The sequence below is a fragment of the Macaca nemestrina genome, chromosome 9 (assembly GCF_043159975.1).
Source record: "Macaca nemestrina isolate mMacNem1 chromosome 9, mMacNem.hap1, whole genome shotgun sequence".
Lineage (NCBI taxonomy): Eukaryota > Metazoa > Chordata > Mammalia > Primates > Cercopithecidae > Macaca > Macaca nemestrina.
In genome coordinates, this window is record NC_092133.1 from 68,495,620 (window position 1) to 68,518,362 (window position 22,743).

The window sequence follows — 22,743 nt, forward strand, 5'->3', positions numbered from 1 at the left end:
TAACACAGTGAAACCCCGTCTCTACTAAAAAAAATACAAAAAACTAGCAGGGCGTGGCGGCGTGCGCCTGTAGTCCCAGCTGCTGGGGAGGCTGAGGCAGGAGAAGAATGGCGTGAACCCAGGAGGCGGAGCTTGTAGTGAGCCAAGATCGCGCCACTGCACTCCAGCCTGGGTAACAAAGCGAGACTCCATCTCAAAAAAAAAAAAAAAAAAAAAAAAAAAAAAAAAAAAGAATCGGAGCAGAAATGAATATAACTGAAAAGAGGAACTCAATAGAGAAAATTGGAGTGAATCCTAATGTAAATGGTGGTCAGTGTGGCCTATTGATTTTAAAGATGCATGAATCTGGTGTCAGATGCCAAAAGTGGGGGAGGCTGTGCGTGTGCAGCGATGGGGGCATTTGGGAACACTGTATACTTTCTGCTCAATTTTGCTGTGAACCTAAAAAAATAAAGTTCATGAAATTTTTTAAAAAGTGACCACATAGTTCTAAATCTCACATCTCTTCTCTGTCCTCTAGAAAAAAAAAATTGAATTTATCTTTTCAACACTCTTCTAATACTTCAAAACAAAAAATTCATTCAAAACAAGCCTCTCCCCTGAGAGTGTTTAAGAAGTTAATTGTGCTTTTGTTCCCTTAGGACAGACTGACTAAAGAGTCTCCCGGGAGGGGCATGGGAGGCAGACTCTACTCTTTGACCTTGGTAGTAGTCAACACTGTTCATTTTATGACTACTTGTTCAACAGTAAATGTATGTCTCATGTACATATATATATATATTTCAGCAAAAAAGAATAAACAGTATTTTTAAAAGCTTCCTTCATAAAAATGTCTCTAAGTAAAGCAAACTAAATAAAGATCTCATTTAAATTTATTCATTCTAATTGTCCTTTTAAAGGCTCTAAAGAACAGAGATGGGACAAAACCAAAACTGAATGAAATACGTGGGTGACTCAGTCACATCTTTCAAGAAAAGTCTCAGTGAGGCTAGAGATTTAAAACATTTTCAGGGGAAAGTATTTAAAATTAATACAGTCAGTTTAATACTGCCAGTCTCTTCTTTCTCTAAATTTAAAGATTCTTATATATAAAATAGAAAAGGTACAAATTCATTTCCCTTTTACATGGCTTATATTTTCCAGGATTTTTAAGTGTCTAAAGATAATGCACTTTTACACTATCCTCAGACTTTAGACCTATAGTACTTTCCATTCTTTCCCAAATATATCACTGTGCCTTTATTTGTACCATACCACCTTCTCTGATGAGTACAATCTAGGGCTCTAATGCCTCCTCTTCACTCTGCAGTCAGAAGCTATGCTTTTGAACCCCTGGTTCAATCTGCTGACAGCACAATCTTGGAACACTGATTCTATTGCTTAAGACCCCAAACAGACTGTCATTACCTCTCTCCCTAGAAGCTGGCAGTTAATGACCATTTTACTTCTAGCTAGTGAGGGAGCAGTTACTTCCAGGCAGTGTGTCTTTAGGTCAGTATGATTTCTCCAATTATAAATTTATCACTGCCTAAGGCTATACAAACAGCACCTTTTTTTTTTGCTATCTCTTAGATTAGAAATGGATACTCTCTGAGGGGGCACCATCCCATTAATTTGGCCTAAGTCTTCCTCACTCATGCATCCTCCTTTTGGAGCTATCTGGCACTTTTCCGTAAAAAAACACCATAACCAAATATGTTTGTTCCTTTTCAGGTTTGAATAACACAGGAGAATGAATCTAGTTGTCAATTCTTAATTCAAAGTCTTTCTTAGGGAAAGACTTTCTTATTTTAACTAGGAATAACCAGACACTAGTATATTACAGCTGCAACAACTCTCAAAAAAGCTGTACGAAAGAAAAATGTGGCTTCCATCTGCATTAGTCATTAAAGATTTCTTTTTTTCTTATTAAGGCACCCAGAACACATATTATACCAAGCCAAAAGAACCAATTTTCTTCATGGAGTAGAATAGCAATTGGCTGTTACTCATTAAATTCTTACAGCAATGAGCAATGACTTTCTTTCTTGTTTTGTTTCTCTTTGAATAGTAGATGAAGTTGATTTTTTTTCTAAGGCTGCCTCCCATCACCAGCATTCCTGATCCTTGGCCTATGTAGCTGTTAATATGCTGCACACGTATGCCTGGGCTCCTTAACAACCAATGCAGTTAACCTTTCTGTTTACTCCAAGTCAGTTCCTATCTTGTTAGTGAAATTGATTTTTTTCTTTCTAAACATAATAATTTCATATTGTACAAAAACTATACACACACACACACACACATATATATATATATATATATATATATGAAGTCCACTGGTTTTCTAAATCCTGTTTTTAAGGGCAGGGCCATAGAGTCTCATGTTTTAATTGAGAAAGACATGTCCATTCATGGTAATGCCAAAAGGTGGGTGGACTACGGCTACTTCACAAACACTTAATTGCCTCTGTGTTGGGGGTGGGAGGTAACTGTTGGAGCCCACAATTTACTTTTATTTTAAAAAGTAGTTAATTCTCTTGATTGAACACAGGTGAAAGATTATTTTTCTGGAACTAGTGATTAAAGAGTAAATATTAGATACTATACTAAAGGATATGTCATCATAACTATCTGTGGTCAAAGGCACTTGTCCATAACTCACTCCATGGTTTCTACATTCTAATTGTCTATTAACTAGCTGTACCCCTCAAGGACTGGAAGCTCCTAGAAGGCAGGCATTGTATCACAAAGACTGTTTCATCTTTAGGGCACATAGTCTGGCAGATGGTATAGAGTCAGTAAGTATTTCGGTTAGTGTTGATATCATGTTCAATACAAGAATCTAATTATTAACTAGCTACGGTTTTAGACTAATTGGCACACTCACTGCCCCACCATTTATGAAACAAACTTTAATTGGCCATTATCCCAGTTCAGGCAGATAGACCCAACTTCAAATACCTAATGTTCTCTACCTAAACACTGGGCATCTTTATGGGAGGCAGCAGAACACAATGCTCAATTTGTGAGTTTTGAGTCTTTCTGTTCTGATTCAGACTCTGCTACTAACTACAGTACCTCTGGCAAGTCACTTTACCTTAGTAGATTTTTTTTTTTTTTTTTTGAGGTGGAGTTTAGCTCTGTTGCCCAGGCTGGAGTACAATGGCCCGATCTTGGCTCACTGCAACCTCTGCCTCCCGGATTCATGCAATTCCCCTGCCTCAGCCTCCTGAGTAGCTGGGATTACAGGTGCCCACCACCATGCCCGGCTAATTTTTGTATTCTTAGTAGAGATGAGGTTCCACTGTGTTGGCCAGGCTGGTCTTGAACTCCTGACCTTGTGATCCACCCGCCTTGGCCTCCCAAAGTGCTGGGATTACAAGCGTGGGCCACCGCGCCCAGCCCTACCTTAGTAGATTTTGTGTCAGAGATTAAAGTGGGGAATTGGACTAAATGGTCTCCAAGAACCTAGCTAGGTCCAGGTCTAAAAGTGATTTGGCTTGAATTAATAAGGGTATTACTGATATAGCAAGTCCTTGTCAACACCAGAGGGAGCTACGTTCATATCATCACTGGGGTGGTTCAGAAGATTTCAGGAAAAAGCATAGTTAAATGGAAAACTTACTTCCCAGAATGAGAGAAATTCTATACCAAGGTAAGAGCTCCATACAGCCACCCAACAGGCTCTCTGCCATCACCCCACTCTTATAGATGTCAAAGCACCTCACACCTGACTTGTACCGACACACAAGGCTTCAGTTTTAACTCCAGAAAACCCAGTTGGCTTTGAGCCATTCCTAAAGATTTCTTTCCCCATTCAGTCTATTTTCTTTCTTAACCAAATTAACAATAACAAAAAGCAAAGTAATTCATTGTGATACTGGAAAATCCCCAAAGAAGGGAGATAAAGGAGGAGAAAGATTCATATCACACCGAAGCTGTAGCCTGGAAAAAACAGTCAAGTTAACTACAACTGAATTCATTAGCAGCCTGCCACTCAAACCCAGAGCTACCTCAAAAACAAGAAAACTACTCAAAAAGAGAAAATATATCAAGGAAAGGAAGGACTTGGCATAGCTCTGCAATGCGGGTGCGGGAATGCCTGTCTGAGTCGATGGCTGGCACTGACCTATTGGGCTCCTTGGTAAGCAGTCACAGCTGTTGAAGAGTGATGTCATTAATTAAGGCAATGGGGCCACATTAGGCATTTGGCAAAAAAAACTGTAAAGCGACAAGATAAGGAAATGGAGGGTGAGATAGGGAAGAAAAAGTAAAAGCATTTCTAAAGCTAAAGCTTATTCTGATGTTATTATATACTCCCTCCTCCATCTCAGCAAAACACCCAAAGCCTTGAAAATGACCTAAACCCTTACAGAGCATGTGAAAAGAAGAACTGAAAACCTCTCCATTAGTATCAACTTATGTTTCTCTTTGTCCAGAGGAACAATGGCATGTTAACCTGATAGAGAAGGCATAAATCACAAAAATTACAGAAGGGTAGTCTGTTGGAGAAAGATAAATGTAATCTTGAAGAACCCCTTTACTTTCATTTCATAGATTAATTCAACACTCAGAAAGGCAAAGCTTCCACAGTCAAAAATGGACCATCTACTTTTTAGGACATAGGCTGTTTCTAAGTAAAAATGGATTATAAAGCCAGTACAGAGATTGACTTTGTGGGTAAAGAGAAAAATCTACTAAACAAGACAAATAATTATTTTCCACTTTAAAAAATACAAGCTCAAACCTCTAGAAGTAAGTACAGAGTAAAACTTCGGTTGAAATCAACTTATTTCTATGAATCCAAGTAGTTGGAATACCTAAGGATTTTTTTTTTTTTTTGCTAAGTGTTTCTTATATCACTAATTTCAGGCAGGGTGCAGAGGCTCACACCTGTAATTCCAGCACTTTGAGAGACAGAGGTGGTAGGATCACTTGAGCTCAGGAAGTCAAGGCTCCAGTGAGCCATGTTTGCACCACTGCACTCCAGCCTTAGCAACAGAGCGAGACAGTCTCAGATAAATAAACAAACAAACCACCAATTTCAAATACTCTAGAAGTGCCAAAACCTTAAGGGGACCATCTACTTTTCCTCTCTTTCCCTTTAGATAATTAAAAAAAACAAGTATGAGAAAAAGTATGAAGTAGTATGAAAAAATATACTCTATTGTTAAAAGGAGAACTATTCCTTTTCCTCCTTTATTTAGGACATGTGCCAAAGGATTTCCAATTCACTCTGCTTCATACTGACCTTTAAAATATTTCGGCCATCAAATGATTCTCTTTCCTTGAAGATACATTTGCCATCCGCTGTGTAGAGATTGTACCTGCCTTCAGCTGTAAATATTCCAAAGATAATGTTAGAAGCTCAGATTGGTTGGTTGTTTTCTCTTGGACTTCTATAGGTACATAGGTACAACTAGCAAAATTTTCATGTACTACCTGGAAAGTGGCATAATGCAGAGGAAAAATGTCAGGCCATGAATCAAGAGACCTGGCTTCTAGTCTCAGTTCTGTCAACGATTCATTCAATATACATTTATTCATTAATCTATTCATTTGACATTCTCCAGGCACTCACTATATATTCCTAACTATGCAACTAGCTACATTATTAGGCAAATTACGTCTCCATTGTGGACCTTAGTTCCTCACTGACAAAGTGAGAGGTAGGACTAAGTGATCTTCAAAGGTTCCTTACGTTCTATGGATCCAAGAAAAGTGGCATATAATTTTAAATATGTAAAAACACATAAGGGTTCACACATTAGCTAGTCAAAACTGCTGGCACTCATGCTCTGGGTTGATTTAAGGACTTCCCCCAAAGGAAAAAGAGCCCTTTAGTTGCAATCAAAGGTATCCTTACAGACATTCTACACAGAAATGCAGCAAATCTATGACCTTAGCCTAAACCAAGCTGTGCTCTAGCTTCTTGAGTTAATTTGGGTTGCATATCTCAAAAGACATCCTTAAAGGTTGGCAACAAAAAGAATATCAAAGGAGAGGGAAACAGGAAAGAAAAAAAATGTAACATCATTTCATGTCCTTTTCAAGTAAAAATTCAATACAGGAGAGTCCAGAGCACAAAAAATTCAAAGCATCCTCAAGAATTAACTCAGAATATTTTCTGAAATATTAATCATTTCCTACCCACTGACAGACCTTCAAAAATACTTATTTCCACCTTTAAGTACATTATTTTACTTATATAAGTAAGGAGAGTACTAGGCCAGAATTGATCAAATATATCTAGAGTTTTAAAAACTCCATGAACAGAATACATAATACATTTCAGCTAGCCCACTGGAGTTGCACATGCGTAACTATGGAACTATTTCTCTAAAGAGAAGAATGCTCTTAATCAAAGATCCCAATGCCATGCATGTTTCACAACTTAAAATTAGGAGAAAGGGAATGTGTGAAGTTGCAAAAGAACAACAAATACATTAATACCAAATAAATATCAAAAGTGGAAACAACATAAATGTTCACCAATTGATGAATGGATACATAAAATGTGGCATATCCATACAATGGAATATTATTCGGCCATAAAAAAATGAAGCACCAGGCATGGTGGCTCACGTCTGTAATCCCAACACTTTGGGAGGCTGAGGTAGAAGGATCACTTGATCCCAGGAGTTTGGAACCAACCTGAGCAATATAGTGAGACCTTGTCACTACAAAAAAAAAAAAAGGTTAGGCCAGGTGTGGTGGATCACGCCTGTAATCCCAGCACTTTGGAAGGCCGGGGCAGGTGGATTACCTTAGGTCAGGAGTTGGAGACCAGCCTGATCAACATGGTGAAACCCCGTCTCTACTAAAAATGCAAAAATTAGCCGGGCATGGTGGCGCACGCCTGTAATCCCAGCTACTCGGGAGGCCGAGGCAAGAGAATCGCCTGAACCTGGGGAGGCAGAGGTTGCAGTGAGCCAAGATTGCCCCATTGTACTCCAGCCTGGGCAACAAGAGTGAAACTCCATCTTGGGAAAAAAAGAAGAAAAAGTTTAAAAATTAGCTGGGTGTAGTGGCATGCGCCTATAGTCGCAACTACTCTGGAGGCTGAGGTGGGAGAATCATTTGAGTGTGGGAGGTGGAGGTTGCAGAGAGCCAAGATCACTCTACTACACTCTAGCCTGGGCAACAGAGACCTTGTCTCAAAAAAAAAAAAAAAAAACCCACACAGAAAACAAAAAAGGAATGAAGTACTGCTATATTATAACATGGATGAGCCTTGAAAATATTATGCTACGTGAAAGCAGCCAGCCTCAAAAGATCACATACTGCATGATTCTGTTTATATGAAGTGTCCAAAACAGACAGCTCTATAGAGACATAAAGTAGGCAGGTGGTGCCTAAGGCTTGGTGGAGGTCAGGGGAGGGCAGAGTAAGAGGGGTAGGAAGAAATGGAAAGTGACTGCCAATGGGTATGGGGTTTCATTTTAGGGTAATGAAAATGTTCTAGAACTGATTGTGGTGATGGCTATACAACTTTAACCAGACTAAAAACCACTAAATTATATATATATATATATATATCGAGAGTAAATTGTATAGTATGTGAATTATATCTCAATAAAGTGATTATATTTTGAAAATCTGCAAACAGAGGGATAACTAGACTGTGAACACACAACACTCTCTTATATAAAGCTCTAGTGCTAACTGAATATAAACCTGGATCCACACAACTTAGAATATACAGATTCCTACATATATGAACTCTTTCTGTGTTAAGAGATTAGTTAACAATGGACCATGATGTAGTTTTAAGAGCTCTGAACAAATATTTAAAGACTAAGACAAATGGAAAATGTACTGATAGCTAACAAATGTCTAATAAAATACTGTCTATACCTGCAACACCCAAAACAGAGGCCCCTATCCAGATGTGGCTCTATAAATTTTAATTAAAATTAAAAATAAAAGTTCACTTTCACAGTCTCACTAGCCACCTTTCAAGTGCTCGGTAACCACATGTGTCTAGTGGCTACCATATTGGATATTACAGATACAGAATACTTCAATCATCACAGACAGTTTTCTTAATACCATATGTCTTCTGAAACAATAAATTTAGGGTATACTCCAGAGTTCTGAAACTCTGCCATTACATAGTAATGTTAAAATGCACATCACCTCAGGGGATTCTCAATTTGTTTTCCAAAATTAAAATATACTGTCCAGAATAAAACAAACAGCACAAACCTAGTTATATGTTTCTACTGGACAAGCTACATTATAATACATAGATACCTAAAATATTCCTACTTTCTGTAGTACTACTCCCCGAAGGAAAGAAATATGCTCAACTTGGCCGGGCACAGTGGCTCATGCTTATAATCCCACCACTTTGAGAGGCCAAGGCAGGTGGATCACGAGGTCACAAAACTTAGCTGGGCGCGGTGGCAGGTGCCTGTAATCCCAGCTACTCAGGAGGCTGAGGCAGAAGAACTGCTTGAACCCAGGGGGCAGAGGTTGCAGTGAGCCGAGATCGCGCCACTGTACACTTCAGCCTGGGTGACACAGCGAGATTCCATCTCAAAAAAAAAAAAGTATATATATGTATTTTATATATATATTATATATATATATTTTATACACACACACACACACACACACACACTCAACTGGAACAAGTTCAAAGTTTTGGATTATTCTATCACCTACCCAAACAAGAATATATAGGCTTTGACTGAGTTACTTGAAGCTCTTTTAATCTCAGTGTTCTCAAAAGTAAAATAGAGATTTATTCATAAGTCTTAAATAAAATTCAATATGATATCACAAAATAGTAACATTTTAGAACTAATAACTAGATAGCTATATATTTCTTGGTCCTACCATGGCTCTAACCAAACTGGGTTAATATCAAATGATTTCCAGTTGGGATCTTTGGTACATATCTGAGAGAAATTAAAAGACGTACCTTAACTAAAAGGGACACACAAATTGTCCTAACTAAAAACCTACAAAAAGTCAATGGTTCAAGTCCTGATGGAGTTCTCTTCTCCTCTAGATTTTTTTCTTTTTTTTTTTTTTGAGAAAGAGTCTTGCTCTGTCGCCAGGCTGGAGTGCAGTGGTGCGATCTTGGCTCACTGTAACCTCCGCCTCCCAGATTCAAGCGATTGTCCTGCCTCAACCTCCCAAGTAGCTGGGATCACAGGCATGTGTCACCACACCCAGCTAATTTTTGTATTTTTAGTAGAGACGGGGTTTCACCTTGTTGGCCAGGCTGGTTTTGAACTCCTGAACTCAAGTGATCCACCCACCTCAGCCTTCCAAAGTGCTGGGATTACAGGCGTGATCCACCGTGCATGGACCCCACCTAGATTTTCTAAAACCAAGGTCGGGCCCAAGAAAGGAAATGAAACCAGAATATGTGATCTTGGTGCTAGTGTATTTTGAACCACGAATCTTGGAAGGAAGAGTTTCATATGGCTTAAATGTGTGACTCCTGATCAGATGCTGAAGGTACTAGAGAAGCTTTCACTTTGGAGATACGGACAGGAAGAAAAGAAAACTTCTTTTTGAAATAAACACCTATCCCAAATCAAGAATTAAAACAAGGCATTTTTATAAAAAGGCTCAGAGTCCATGAAGAAAAACATTATTATTTTAACACAAGGTTTCTCAACCTCTGTGCTACGACATTTTGGGAAGAATAATTCTTTGTCGTGGGCGACCATCCCACGCATTGTAGAGTGTTAGACAGCACCCACTAGGTGCCAGCAGCAACCCATCTCCAAATCCCTAACCATGATAACCAAAAATGTCTCCAGACAATGCCAAATGTTAGCTGGGGGCAAAATCACCCCCAGTTGAGAAACACTGACTTAACATTTACTTTTACTAGCTCACCTTCCTTTCTCTCTTTAAAAAAAAAAAAATAGCCACCAAGTATTACATGCGACATACTTATGCCAAAAACTTATTCACTGTTTATATAAAATTTACTGAAGCGTCCTATATTTTTATTTGCTAAATATGGGCAATCCTATGTGTGACAGAAATAAAAGATCTGGAAGCCATAGTCCCATGCTATATATGTTCTTGCCCACCTCTACTATGCTCATCAGAATAAGCTAAGAGGTCTAAAAAGAAGTATATCAGAGATTCTTTGATAGCTCATTCTGTGTAAACCTCAGAGATGCCACAAGGCCACTGATCACAAACTGTGCTACAGTTCTCTGGGGGACTTACCATTGGGGTCTTTCCTGAATAGTGTATTCATAACTGTAGCATGCAGTTTCACACTATTCCACTCTTTCACTATTAGTCCAGATGCCTGAAAACGTTCCAGCACTCGATCAACTAATTCTTGCAGCCTGGAGAAATTGGAGAAAAGTAGTGCAGAAATCTTAGTAAACTTCCGAACATGCGATTACTAATTCAACAATGTTTATGGAGCCTCTGCTCTGTGCTCATCACTATACAAAGCCCTGCATCACGAGAGGAAGAAGAAGAGACTCATCTCCCACCATCAGGGAGCTAAAGCTCAGTCTTGTTTGCTTAACAGATAGTAGAAATAAATGATGGCAATATATTACGGTGAGTGTGAAGGGAGTGATCAGCTCTACATGGAGAGGGCCAGGTTTCCACAGGAGGTTTAGACATAGTCTGGAACGATCATTAAAAGATTTGCAAATAACACCAGGGAAGAAGGGGCACTTCAAGTAGAAGAATAAATAGCATGTGCAAAGATGCCAAGGCATGCAAAATCACAGCATATTCAAAAAACTGTCAACTATTTACAGTACAGCTATGACAGAGAGTGAGAGAAAAGGGACAATGGAGATGAGCTAAGTCTATAAGTAGTGGTCAGATTAGGGAAGCCACAGAAAGACTTTCAAAAGGGAATAATGTGGTCTGATGTCCATTTTTGAAAGCTGACTCAGTAGCAGAGTGGGAAAGGCTTTAGAAGAGGAACAGCTACAGAGGTCAGTCAGCTAGGTGGCTATTTCAACAGTCAACATCACCATGATGTATCAGGCACTGTTCTAAGCACTTTTTATCTGTTAAATCATTTAATCCTTTTTTTTTTTTTTTTTTTTGAGACGGAGTCTCGCTCTGTCTCCCGGGCTGGAGTTGCAGTGGCCGGATCTCAGCTCACTGCAAGCTCCGCCTCCCGGGTTCACGCCATTCTCCTGCCTCAGCCTCTCGAGTAGCTGGGACTACAGGCGCCGCCACCTCGCCCGGCTAGTTTTTTGTATTTTTTAGTAGAGACGGGGTTTCACCATGTTCACCAGGTTGGTCTCGATCTCCTGACCTCGTGATCCACCCGTCTCGGCCTCCCAAAGTGCTGGGATTACAGGCTTGAGCCACCGCGCCCGGCCCATTTAATCCTTATAACCAATTATTATCCCTATTTACCAATACAGAAGCCAAGGCACAGAGAAGCTACAAAACTTGACCAAGTTCACAAAACTAAGTGACAAAAACTAAGTAGCAAATCCAAAATTAGAAGAGGCCAGGTGCAGTGGCTCATGCCTGTGATCCCAGCACTTTGGGAGGCTGAGGCAGGAAGATCACTTGAGGTCAGGAGTCCGAGACCAGCCTGGCCAACATGGTGAAACCCCGTCTCTACTAAAATACAAAAATTAGCTGGGCGTGGTGGCACATGCTTGTAATCCCAGTTGCCTGGGAGGCTGAAGCAGGAGGATTGCTTGAATCCAGGAGGTAGAGGTTGCAGTGAGCCGAGACTGTGCCACCACACTTCAGCCTGCGTGACAGAGTGAGACTCCACCTCAAAACAAAACAAAAAAGAAAAACAAAATTAGAATGTATGCAGTCTGGCTTCAGAGTCCATATTCCTAAGGACTGTACTATAAAGGGGGAAATGGGGACAGGCATGGTGGCTCACACCTGTAATCCCAGAACTTTAGGAAGCTGAGGTGCAAGGATTGCTTGGGGCAGGGGTCTGAGACCAGCCTAGACAATATAGTGAGACTGTGTCTCTACAAAACATTTTTAAAAATTACCCACTCATGGTGGCATGTGCCTACAGTCCTAGCTACCAGAAGGCTGAAGCAAGAGGACTGCTTGAGCCCAGGAGTTTAAGCCTGCATTAAGCCATGATTGCACCACTGCACTCTAGCCTGGGCGACAGAGCAAGATCCCATCTGTAAAATAAAGGGGGTGAGGAGGGGATGATAAAGACCTAAACCAAGCTTGTCCAACCCGTGGCCTAGGACGGCTTTGAATACGGCCCAAAAGAAGTTCGTAAACTTTCTTAAAACATTATAAGTTTTTTTGTGTGATTTTTTTTTTTTTAGCTCATCAGCTATCATTAGTGTTAGTGTATTTTATGTGTGTCCCAAGACAATTCCTTCTTCTTCCAATGTGGCCCAGGGAAACCAAAAGTTTGGACACCCTGACTAAACTATGGTAGGGCAGTGAGAACTGAGACAAGGGAATGGGTTCACAAGAGCTATGTGAGAGAGAAGCTGGTGCCCATTCGGATCTGGCTGTGTTAAGGGAGAGGAAGTGGTTGAGAATGACTCCCAAGTGTTGCCTAAAATGACCAGGTGGCTCACTAACCAAGGTGGGAGGCTGTGGGGAAGCAACTGCTTATTGTTCTGCTGTGTCATCTCGGGGAGGAGGTTAATACTGTGCAGGATTTTGCACATGTGGCACGGGATGCAAGTAGGACATGTCCAGGAAAAGAGATGGAAATACAGGCCTGGAGCCCAGGAAAAAATCTAGGCAAATGACAGATTGGGAGTTGTCAGTGTAGCAATAGTAGTTAAAAGCACGGGATAGATGCTTTTAACATGGCGAAACCCCATCTCTACTAAAAATACAAAACTTAGCTGGGTGGTAGTAGCATGTGCATGGTGGCTCACACCTGTCATCCCAGCACTTTGGGAGGCCAAAGAGGGAAGATCACTTGAGGCCAGGAGTTCAAGACCCACTTGAGCAATATAGCAATATCTCGTCTCTACAAAAAATTTTTAAAAAATCAACTGGGCATGGTGGCATGCACTTGTAGTCCCAGCAACTCAGGAGGCTGAGGCAGAAGGATAGCTTGACCCCAGGGGTTCAAGGCTGCAGTGAGCTGTGATTGTACCACTGCACTCCAGCCTGGGCAGCAGAGTGAGATCATGTCTCTTAAAAAAAAGAAAAACAAGGCCGGGCACGGTGGCTCAAGCCTGTAATTCCAGCACTTTGGGAGGCCGAGCCGGGCGGATCACAAGGTCAGGAGATCGAGACCACGGTGAAACCCCGTCTCTACTAAAAAAAAATACAAAAAATTAGCCGGGCGCGGTGGCGGGCACCTGTAGTCCCAGCTACTCAGGAGGCTAAGGCAGGAGAACAGCGTGAACCCGGGAGGCGGAGCTTGCAGTGAGCCGAGATCTTGCCAGTGCACTCCAGCCTGGGCAACAGAGGGAGACCCCGTCTCAAAAAGAAAAGAAAAGAAAAGAAAAACAACAACAACAAAAAACAACCCTCAGTTTCCCATGGCCTTCCAAGTAAGAGTCCAATCCTGCCTGACCCACGTGGCCTTCACAGCTTGGCTCCAGCCTGCCTTTCTGTTTCATCGCTGCCCTTCCCTTTCTACAGATTTTCTCCAGTCCTTGAATGGATTGCGTTCTTTGATACTGAATCTCTCAATTACTTAGGACAAACATCCTTTTAGAATCACCTTCACTTCTTTGACTCCCTTATACCAGGGAATCTCACTTCACCACTTCCAGTGCCACTGTCCCAGCCACCTGGGAATCGGCAAAGACAACCAATAAGGATGAGGAAATAAGAGCAGGAAGACTTCAGAGACGCTGAAATGGGAATTACAACGGGGAAAAAAGGAATAACCGTACAGTACAATACTCGAGAAAAGAAAAAAAGCAAAACTATGCCTCCTTGTTTCTCACAATTAGAGCCCTCTATCAGAGCAGTTTTGCTGGCATACTGGGGATAGAAATCTTGTGATGGAGGACCAAGGGAGGAGCCAGAGAGGAGGGAAGGCAGGAAGCGCACATAACTCTGTCCAGAAACTTGAAAGGAAAGAGAGAAATGAATACCTGGGGAATCTGAAGATAGGAGTTGAGTGAGGGCTGTGTGTGTTTTCAATGAGGAGAAAACGTTGAAAATGCTTACTGACAAGAAATTATCCAACAGAGAAAGAAAAGGAAACCAGGCAATAGGGTAAATGGACAGAACAAGACCTCAAAGGATGGTGTGGTCATAGGTGATAGGAACACAGCAGTGAACAAAACAAGCCCCACTCTTGTGCAGCTCACATTCCGGTAGGAGGAATGAACAAACACACACGCGCACCTCGGGGTGCCATGTGCCTTGAAGGAGGTGAAACGGCAGAGAGGGAGTAGAGTGTGATCTCACTCTGCTGACCATAGTGCAGCTAACATAGGTGCACTATGTTAGGTAGAGTGATTAGGAAGGGTCTCCCTGATAAAATGACATTTGACAGAGACCTGAGGGAAAAGCATTCTAGAGAGAGGAAACAGCAAATACACATATCTGAGATAGGCATATGCACAGGAGGACTGAGGAACAGAAAGGATGCCAGTAGTGAAACTTCAGTGAAATTAGAAAGAGAGAAGTGACGAGGTCGGAGCGATGTGACCAGGTTACCTGAAGCTCTCAGGCCCGTGGAAGGACTTTAGTAGTTACAGAGTGAGGTGGGAGCTTTTGGAGGGTGTTTAGCAGAAGACTGACATCATCTGGCTGCTGTGTGGAGGACAGATAGCAGTGGAGGCAGGATAGAAGCAGGAAGGCAGTTAGGAGGCTGTGGCAATCACGCAGGTGGCTGGGACAGTGGCACTGGAAGTGGTGAGAAGTGAGATTCCCTGATATAAGGGAGTCAAAGAAGTGAAGGTGATTCTAAAAGAATTTTTGTCCTGAGTAATTGAGAGATTGAATGTCAAAGAACACAATCCATTCAAGGACTGGAGAAAATCTGTAGAAAGGGAAGGGCAGGCTGAAGCCAAGCTATGAAGGCCCCATGGGTCAGGCAGGATTGGACTCTTATTTGGTAGGCCATAGGAAACCGACGGTTGGTTTTTGCTGTTGTTCTTGTTTTTCTTTTTTTAAGAGACATGATCTCACTCTGCTGCCCAGGCTAGAGTGCAGTGGCACAATCACAGCTCATTGCAGCCTTGAACTCCTGGGGTCAAGCTATCCTCCTGCCTCAGCCTCCCAAGTTGTTGGGACTACAAGTGCATGCCATCATGCCCAGCTAATTTTTTTAAAAAACCTTTTGTAGAGACGGGGTATCGCTATATTGCTCAAGTGGGTCTTGAACTCCTGGCCTCAAGCGATCTTCCTTCTTTGGCCTCCCCAAGTGCTGGGACGACAGGTGTGAGCCACCATGCCAGGTCATCAATGACAGTTTTTGAGAAGCAAGAAACAGGCCAGGCGCAGTGGCTCACACCTGTAATCCCAGCACTTTGGGAGGCCGAGGTGTGCAGATCACAAGGTCAGGAGTTCGAGACCAGTCTGGCCAACATGGTGAAACCCCATCTCTACTAAAGATACAAAAAATTAGCTGGGTGCGGTGGTGCATGCCTGTAATCCCAGCTACTTGGGAGGCTGAGGCAGGAGAATAGCTTGAACACGGGAGGTCAAGGTTGCAGTGAGCCAAGATTGCGCCACTGCACTTCAGCCTGGGTGACAGGGCGAGACTCCATGTCAAAAAAAAAAAAAAAAAAAAAGCAAGAAGCATAAGGAAAAACAACAACAAAAAAAAACCCTAAAAGCCTGGAAACCAGTTAAGAGAGATGTTGTGCTTCCTTATATACTTATCTTAATCTTTTTCCCCAATTACAAAAATAATAAAAGCTCATTATAGAATACATGCAAAGTACCAAAAAGCATAAAAAGGAAAACATAACCTCACCATGCACAGATAAACACTTAACCTTTTTGTGTTAAGTGTGTATCTATAGACGGTGAGGTTACCTAATCAGAAAAAATTTTCAGGTAAACTAGTTTTAAAAGTTTCTGATTAACACCATCGCAGAACCATAATATTTCTTCTTCCATTTATTTATTTATTTATTTATTTATTTTTGGAGACAGGGTCTCACTCTCTTGCCTAGACTAGAGTATAGTGGCACGATTTTGGCTCACTGCAACCCTCTGCCTTCCAGGCTCAAGCGAGCCTCCTGCCTCAGTCTCCCAAGTAGCTGGGATTACAGGCGTGCGTCACTACCACCTGGCTAATTTTTGTATTTTTAGTAGAGACAGGGTTTTGCCACGTTGCCCAGGCTGGTCTCAAACTCTTGACCTCAAATGATCCACCTGCCTCGGCCTCCCAAAGTGTTGGGATTACAGGCGTGAGCCACTGCGCCTGGCTGAACCACAATATTTCTAAATATAACTTAGGTCTGAATATAACCATGCACCACAAATTGCACCTCAGTTACAAATCACAACAGAATAATTCCTCACTTTCCCGCTTCTTCTCTTAAAGAAAAAAAGTAGACAGGGAGTTCAGCTACATAAAACTGAACATGAAACACGAAGCACGAAATACTGGCGTAAGTAAACTAAACAGACCACATGAAAGAAATCAAGTTTCCACCTTTGTCTTTCTGGAAAACTAGGATTTCTGACAATTTACAGACTCAAAACTTTGAAGGGACTAATGTCCTTTAAAAAGTTCTAGTGTAACCTGCTCTTTTTACGCAGGAGGAAATGATGCAGAGAGGTTGGGTTGCTCAGTCAGTGACAGAGGAACCAGAATCCAAGTCTACAGGCAGCCTGTGCTGTTTTCTTTCTCTTTTTTTTTTTTTTTTTTTTTGAGACAGAGTCACTCTGTCAACTAGGCTGGAGTGCAGTGGCGCAGTCTTGGTTCACTGCAACCTCTGCCTCCCAAGCAGCTGGGATTACAGACACTCGCCACCATACCCAGCTAATTTTTGTGTTTTTAGCAGAGATGGGTTTCGCCATGTTGGCCAGGTTGATCCCCTGACCTCAGGTGATCCGCCCGCCTCGGCCTCCTAAAGTGCTGGGATTACAGGTGTGAGCCACCACTCCCGACTTGTTCTGTTTTCAATTCACTGTGCACTCCATGAAGACTGGCTCTTTGTCTTATTCACTGTTCTATCTCTGCACCTAAACTAATGCCTAATTGGCACATAATCAGTGCTCAACAGTCTTCATATGCATTCATGAATGAATTCACAGATAGCAAATATTTTGGAATTCTATTAAGAGAGCTTAAGGGTACTTGGACATAATCACTAAATTTCAGGTTGACAATATGTCACTTTTTTTTTTTAGATAGTCTCACTCTGTTGCCCAGGCTGGAGTACAGTGGCACAATCTTGGCTCACCACAACCTCCGCCTCCCCAGTTCAAGTGATTCTCCTGCCTCAGCCTCCCGAGTAGCTGGGACTACAGGTGCCTGCCACCACTCCCGGCTAATTTTTTGTATTTTTTAGTAGAGATGGGGTTTCACCGTGTTAGCCAGGATGATCTCCTGACCTTGTGATCCGCCCACCTCGGCCTCCCAAAGTACTGGGATTACAGGCATGAGCCACCACGCCCAGCCATTTCTAACTTCATTGATCAATTCTTACTTGATTGATCCTTTCCTGTTTATGAATAAGTCACAAAGTTTCTCTATGCCTTTGCTTCCTAATAAGTAAATTAAAAATAACATAGGGTTGCTATGAAAAAAGGAATGAATTATTCTTAAGCAGCTTTATCACTTAGTGCTTTGGATTTGAAAACAGAAGCCAGTTAATAATGCATTAAATCTAAGCTCTTAGTTTAAAGGCCTGTAAATGCTACAAAGCTCAAGCATTCCAGGACCATCTTTACAGATAAGGAGTTTGTGCTGCAGAATGATCACTGACTGCCTAGAAAGTGCAAATTTCAGGCTTTTGTTTCCCAATTTAATTCAGCTCCATCCAATTAATGCTTCCTGAGTGCTCACTGTGTACAGACATTATCCTAGTGACTACAAGAATAAAAACTAAGCAAAGACGGTCTTTGTTATTAACAGATCTACAATCTACCAAGATAAATTTTTTGTTAGTTTTATATGAGACTATAAAGTAGATTTTGGTAATGACATAAGCAATACAGAGTGTTTGGGTAATTTAAAATTTGAAGAGATTGTAGCGGGGTTAGGACCAGAATAGGTTACAAGGAGGATGGGCTTAGGATAAGAAGCTAACTGCACTCAATGCATTTTTATGTGTCAGTTGAATGAATAAATAACAAACGTTCTTTGAACATCTATGTCATGCATTATGAAAGGCAGCTGAATAACGCATACTCCCTGCCCCCAAAAATCTTACAGTCTATTTAAGAGAAAGAAAAAAGGATGGCAAGCAGAAAGAGAAATAGCATTTGGACAAAAGAGGAGTAATATAAGGGAAATTTCAGTCACAAGAAACAGTATTAACAAAGACACAAAGGATCATCCACCAATAATGAAGCAGGCTGGGGCCCAGGGTAGGGACTAGATAGTGGGAGATAAAGCTGAAGTATAAAGATGGTGTCATACTGGAAAATCTTGAATGCTAGACTGAGGATTATGAATTCAAAAGATGATGAGAAATGAAAGATTTTTAAGCAAAGTCCTATGGTACACAAGCTATTGCTTAGACTGATGCAGTAGTATTTCATAATATCTATATTCACTAACATAAAAGTAACGTCTAGGTTATATTTCACAAGAAAAGAACTGCAGAAATACAAGTGTAATGTGATCAATTTACGTAAAATTATATGCATAGACAATGACTCTCAGTATTTGCTCTGGGGAAGAAAACTCAAGATTCGGAGGAGGGGGAAAAGGAACTGTTTAATTTTCACTTCACCCATCTGTAAGATTTCATTTTTATAGGCAAAAACAATGTAAAAAGAAGCTTGGCTATGAAAAGAAGATGGCAAACTATGTATAGTGATGCTGGGCTGCTGCACCATTGTGGAATTTAATGCACACATAATTACCTCTCTCATCTTTTCACCAAACATCTCAAAAGAGTAGACTATATCCACTTATTTTAAATGTCCTCTTTGTGTCCCATAAGCATAGGCTTTACAGTCAAACAGAGCGGGGTCAAACCACAATTCTACCACTTACAAGCACACACTAATTACTACTAACCTGGACCTGGCCAAGTATACCAAGTATAACATCAAATTGTTCATACAGATATACACTATATACACACATACACACACATACATACATCAGACAAGCTAAAAGAAAAACATTGCTTGCTATTCAGAAATAATGACTGGCAAATTGTTTATGTAACCAGGCTAACTGACTTAATTGCTCTCTCTTCCCACTTTTGAGATGGGGGGAAGTCAGTATACAAATTGCTTTGTAATCTCTTTTTAACACATTGTAATCTACAGTGAATACTTTCCCAAGATATAATGTTTAGTCAACCCACAGTATTCTCTATTCTACAGATGTTCTATAGTTTATTTTCCATCAATTTGATGTTGATGAACATTTAGACTGCCACCAGTATTTACTGTTATATACAATACTGTAATCGGGATTATATGAAAATCCATATATTTGTACATATTTCTGATTAATTCCATTGGATAAATTTCTACAGGAAGAATCAGCAAGTCTAAGAAATATAAAACAAAATACTGGGAGTAAAAGGCCAACATGCTCTCTAGAAAGCTTATATTAATTTGTACTTTTACCAGCAATGACCTCATACCTCTTAACAAACATCTACCTAGTTTTCTTCTATTTTTAAAATTACCCTTCCTTGTAACAGATGAATTATTGAATAGATTTAAGCTCCCTAAGATAAGGGCCATTGTACCCATTTTTGTTTCCCTTGTGGTATCTGGTACAATGCCTGGTACCAGTTTGTAGGTACTAAACTATTTTTTGATATTTATCTTTTGTCTGACTGCTTGTTAGCCCTTTTACTGATCTCTTATCAATGTTAAAGCTTTTACAAGTATTTTTAGTAGAATGCTATTTATTTGCAAATAATGACCATTTGGTCTTTTAAAAACATTTTCCCACACAACACCTATGTACTTTTAAAAATTGTCTCTGTAGCTGGGGTATTAGCCAAAACTTTCAGAACAATGAGTTTAATATTAATGATAAATGTAGGCAATCGTGTTTTCTGATTGTAATGGGAATAAACCTAGTATATTACTGTTCAATATGATTGCTAATTTAAAACAGACATATTAGACAATATCTATTTTTATTTTTTGAAAGTTGTTTTTAAAAATATTAAATTTTATCCAAAGTCTTTTAGTCATGCACTTAGATATTATTTTTTAATTTGACCCATTTAGTAGGATAGTGTATTAGATTTTCTGTTCCTAATTCATCTTTGCATTCCTGAGAGGAACCAGCTTAGTCATAAGAGTTCATATTCATCTTATTCTTACCCTCTACTTTCAGAAAATTGCCAAATCCAGCAGATTTTTTTTTTTTTTTTTTTTTGGAGAGACAGAGTCTTCCTCAGTTGCCCAGGCTTGAGTGCAGTGGTGCAATCTCAGCGCACTGCAAACTCCACCTCCTAGGCTCAGACAATTCTCTTGCCACAGCCTCCAGAGGAGCTGGGATTACAGGCATGTATCACCATGCCCAGCTAATTTTTGGTTTTCATATAGACGGGGTTTCACCATGTTGGCCAGGCTGGTCTTGAACTCCTGACCTCTGGTGATCTGTCCGCCTCAGCCTCCCAAAGTGCTGGGATTACAGGTGTGAGGCACTGCACCCGGCCAGATCTCACTATTCTTGCAACCACGTGATTCTCGTTGCTACTACTCTAGTTCAGGCCTTCTTTGCTTCTTAGCTGGACTACAGTGGTGGCTTTTTTTTTTTTTTTTTTTTTTTTTGAGATGGAGTTTCACTCTTGTTGCCCAGGCTGGAGTGCAGTGGCTTTTAAATACTTCCCCATCCTGTTCCTGATACTTCGTTTCCATTACACATGTAGTATACACCTGCATACAATTTATATAGTCTCTCAATTTATTTATAATTTCCTGCAAAAAGGTATTAAATGGGCTGGGCACGGTGGCTCACGCCTGTAATCCCAGCACTTTGGGAGGGCTGAGGCGGGTGGATCACGAGGTCAGGAGATTGAGACCATCCTGGCTAACACAGTGAAACCCCGTCTCTACTAAAAATACAAAAAATAAGCCGGCCGTGGTGGTAGGCACCTGTAGTCTCAGCTACTCGGGAGGCCAAGGCAGGAGAATGGCGTGAACCCAGGAGGTGAAGCTTGCAGTGAGCAGAGATGGTGCCACTGCACTTCAGCCTGGGTGACAGAGTGAGACTCCGTCTCAGGAAAAAAAAAAAAAAAAGGTATTAAATGTGTTTTGTCATATTTATTCCTAATTTCCTTAAAATTTTTGTTGCTACTATAAATGTGTTTTACTTTAAATGATGCTGCTTTCTGTTTGCTGCTGGTATACAGAAAACCAAATGATTTTATTAGACTGATTTTATAGTCAATCACCTTACTAAACTCGCTCTTCTTTTTTTTTTTTTTTTAAGAGACAGGGTCTCGCTGTTGCTCAGACCGGCCTCAAACCCCTGGGCTCAAGCAACTCTCCAGTCTCAGCCTCTCAAGTAGCTGGGATTACAGATGCATGCCACCACGCCTCAAACTCCCTTATTATTTCCTAATAACTTGGTAACTGCAGGTAACCTTGTTTTATCTCTGGTCAGAAAGTATAATATGTAAGATACCAACTCATTAAAATGTATTAAGCCTTACTTTATGATCTAGTATGTAATCAATTTTTTTCTACTGTTCCATGTGCCTGAAAAGAATATGAATTCTCTAATTACTGGGCATATAATTCCAGAGATGACTATTAGATGAAACTTGTTCATGGTTAAAATATTCTGTATCTTTACTGACTTTATATCTGCTTGATCTACCAATAATTGAGAAATAGGTTGCAATCTCCTCCTATGATGAAGGATTTCTCAGTTTTTCCCTAATAAAAAATTAACTATACAAATTTCACTTAATCTACTTTGAGGCTGTTCTATTAGGCTCATACAGGTTTAGAACTGGTGTATCTTCCTGGTAAAATGAACCCTTTATCATATATAATAGCCTTCTCTATTGCTAATAATGCATTCTTTTCTTTTCTTTTTTTTTTTTTTAAACAGTCTCACTCTGTTGCCCACCCGTGATCTATGCTCATTGCAACCTCCGCCTCCTGGGTTCAAGCAATTATCTGCTTCAGCCTCCCGAGTAGCTGGGATTACAGGGACCCGCCACCATGCCCAGCTAATTTTTGTATTTTTAGTAGAGATAACGTTTCACCATCAAATAAAGCAAATAAATGTGGGAGCCTGCCTAGAGAATCAGATTTTCTCTAGGTTTCTGGCTCAGTGTGAACCTTCTTCTACCCTGCCCTAAATAAAAAGACCACACAAAAACAAATTTCCAATGCATGTGGGGCTTCTCTGTTCACCAAAGGCTTCCATTCAACTAATAAATGACATTAACACTGGAAATGGCTCTGGATGCCAAGGCCAGCCTTAGAAATTGCCTCAACTGCAGACTGAGAATCGCTGGGAGGGACGTAGGTGTGGTAATAACAAAAATTAAAAAGAGTAAACATTTGCAACCTACAGAATGAGAGAAAATTTTTGCAATCTACCCATCTGACAAAGGGCTAATACCCAGAATTTACAAAGAACTTAGACAAATTTACAAGAAAAAAATCAAACAACTCCATCAAAAAATGGGCAAAAGATATGAACACTTTTCAAAAGAAAACATTTATGCAGCCAACAGACACATGAAAAAATGCTCATCA

General features: G+C 40.5%; 1 protein-coding gene across 4 annotated transcripts in view; it reads right to left on the bottom strand.

Moving 5' to 3' along the window:
- Positions 1 to 22,743, bottom strand: part of LOC105466046 (activating signal cointegrator 1 complex subunit 1) — a 116,061-nt gene that overhangs the window by 27,614 nt on the left and 65,704 nt on the right. For 3 of the 4 annotated variants that reach the window (XM_011714879.3, XM_071069720.1, XM_071069721.1), the window contains exons 8-9: positions 10,186 to 10,310; positions 5,234 to 5,319 (exon numbers count right to left, since the gene is read on the bottom strand). In XM_011714879.3, coding sequence (XP_011713181.2) covers positions 5,234 to 5,319; positions 10,186 to 10,310 — 211 coding nt within the window. The remainder of the gene's footprint in view (positions 1 to 5,233; positions 5,320 to 10,185; positions 10,311 to 22,743) is intronic. The other variant, XM_071069722.1, reaches the window with a different exon arrangement.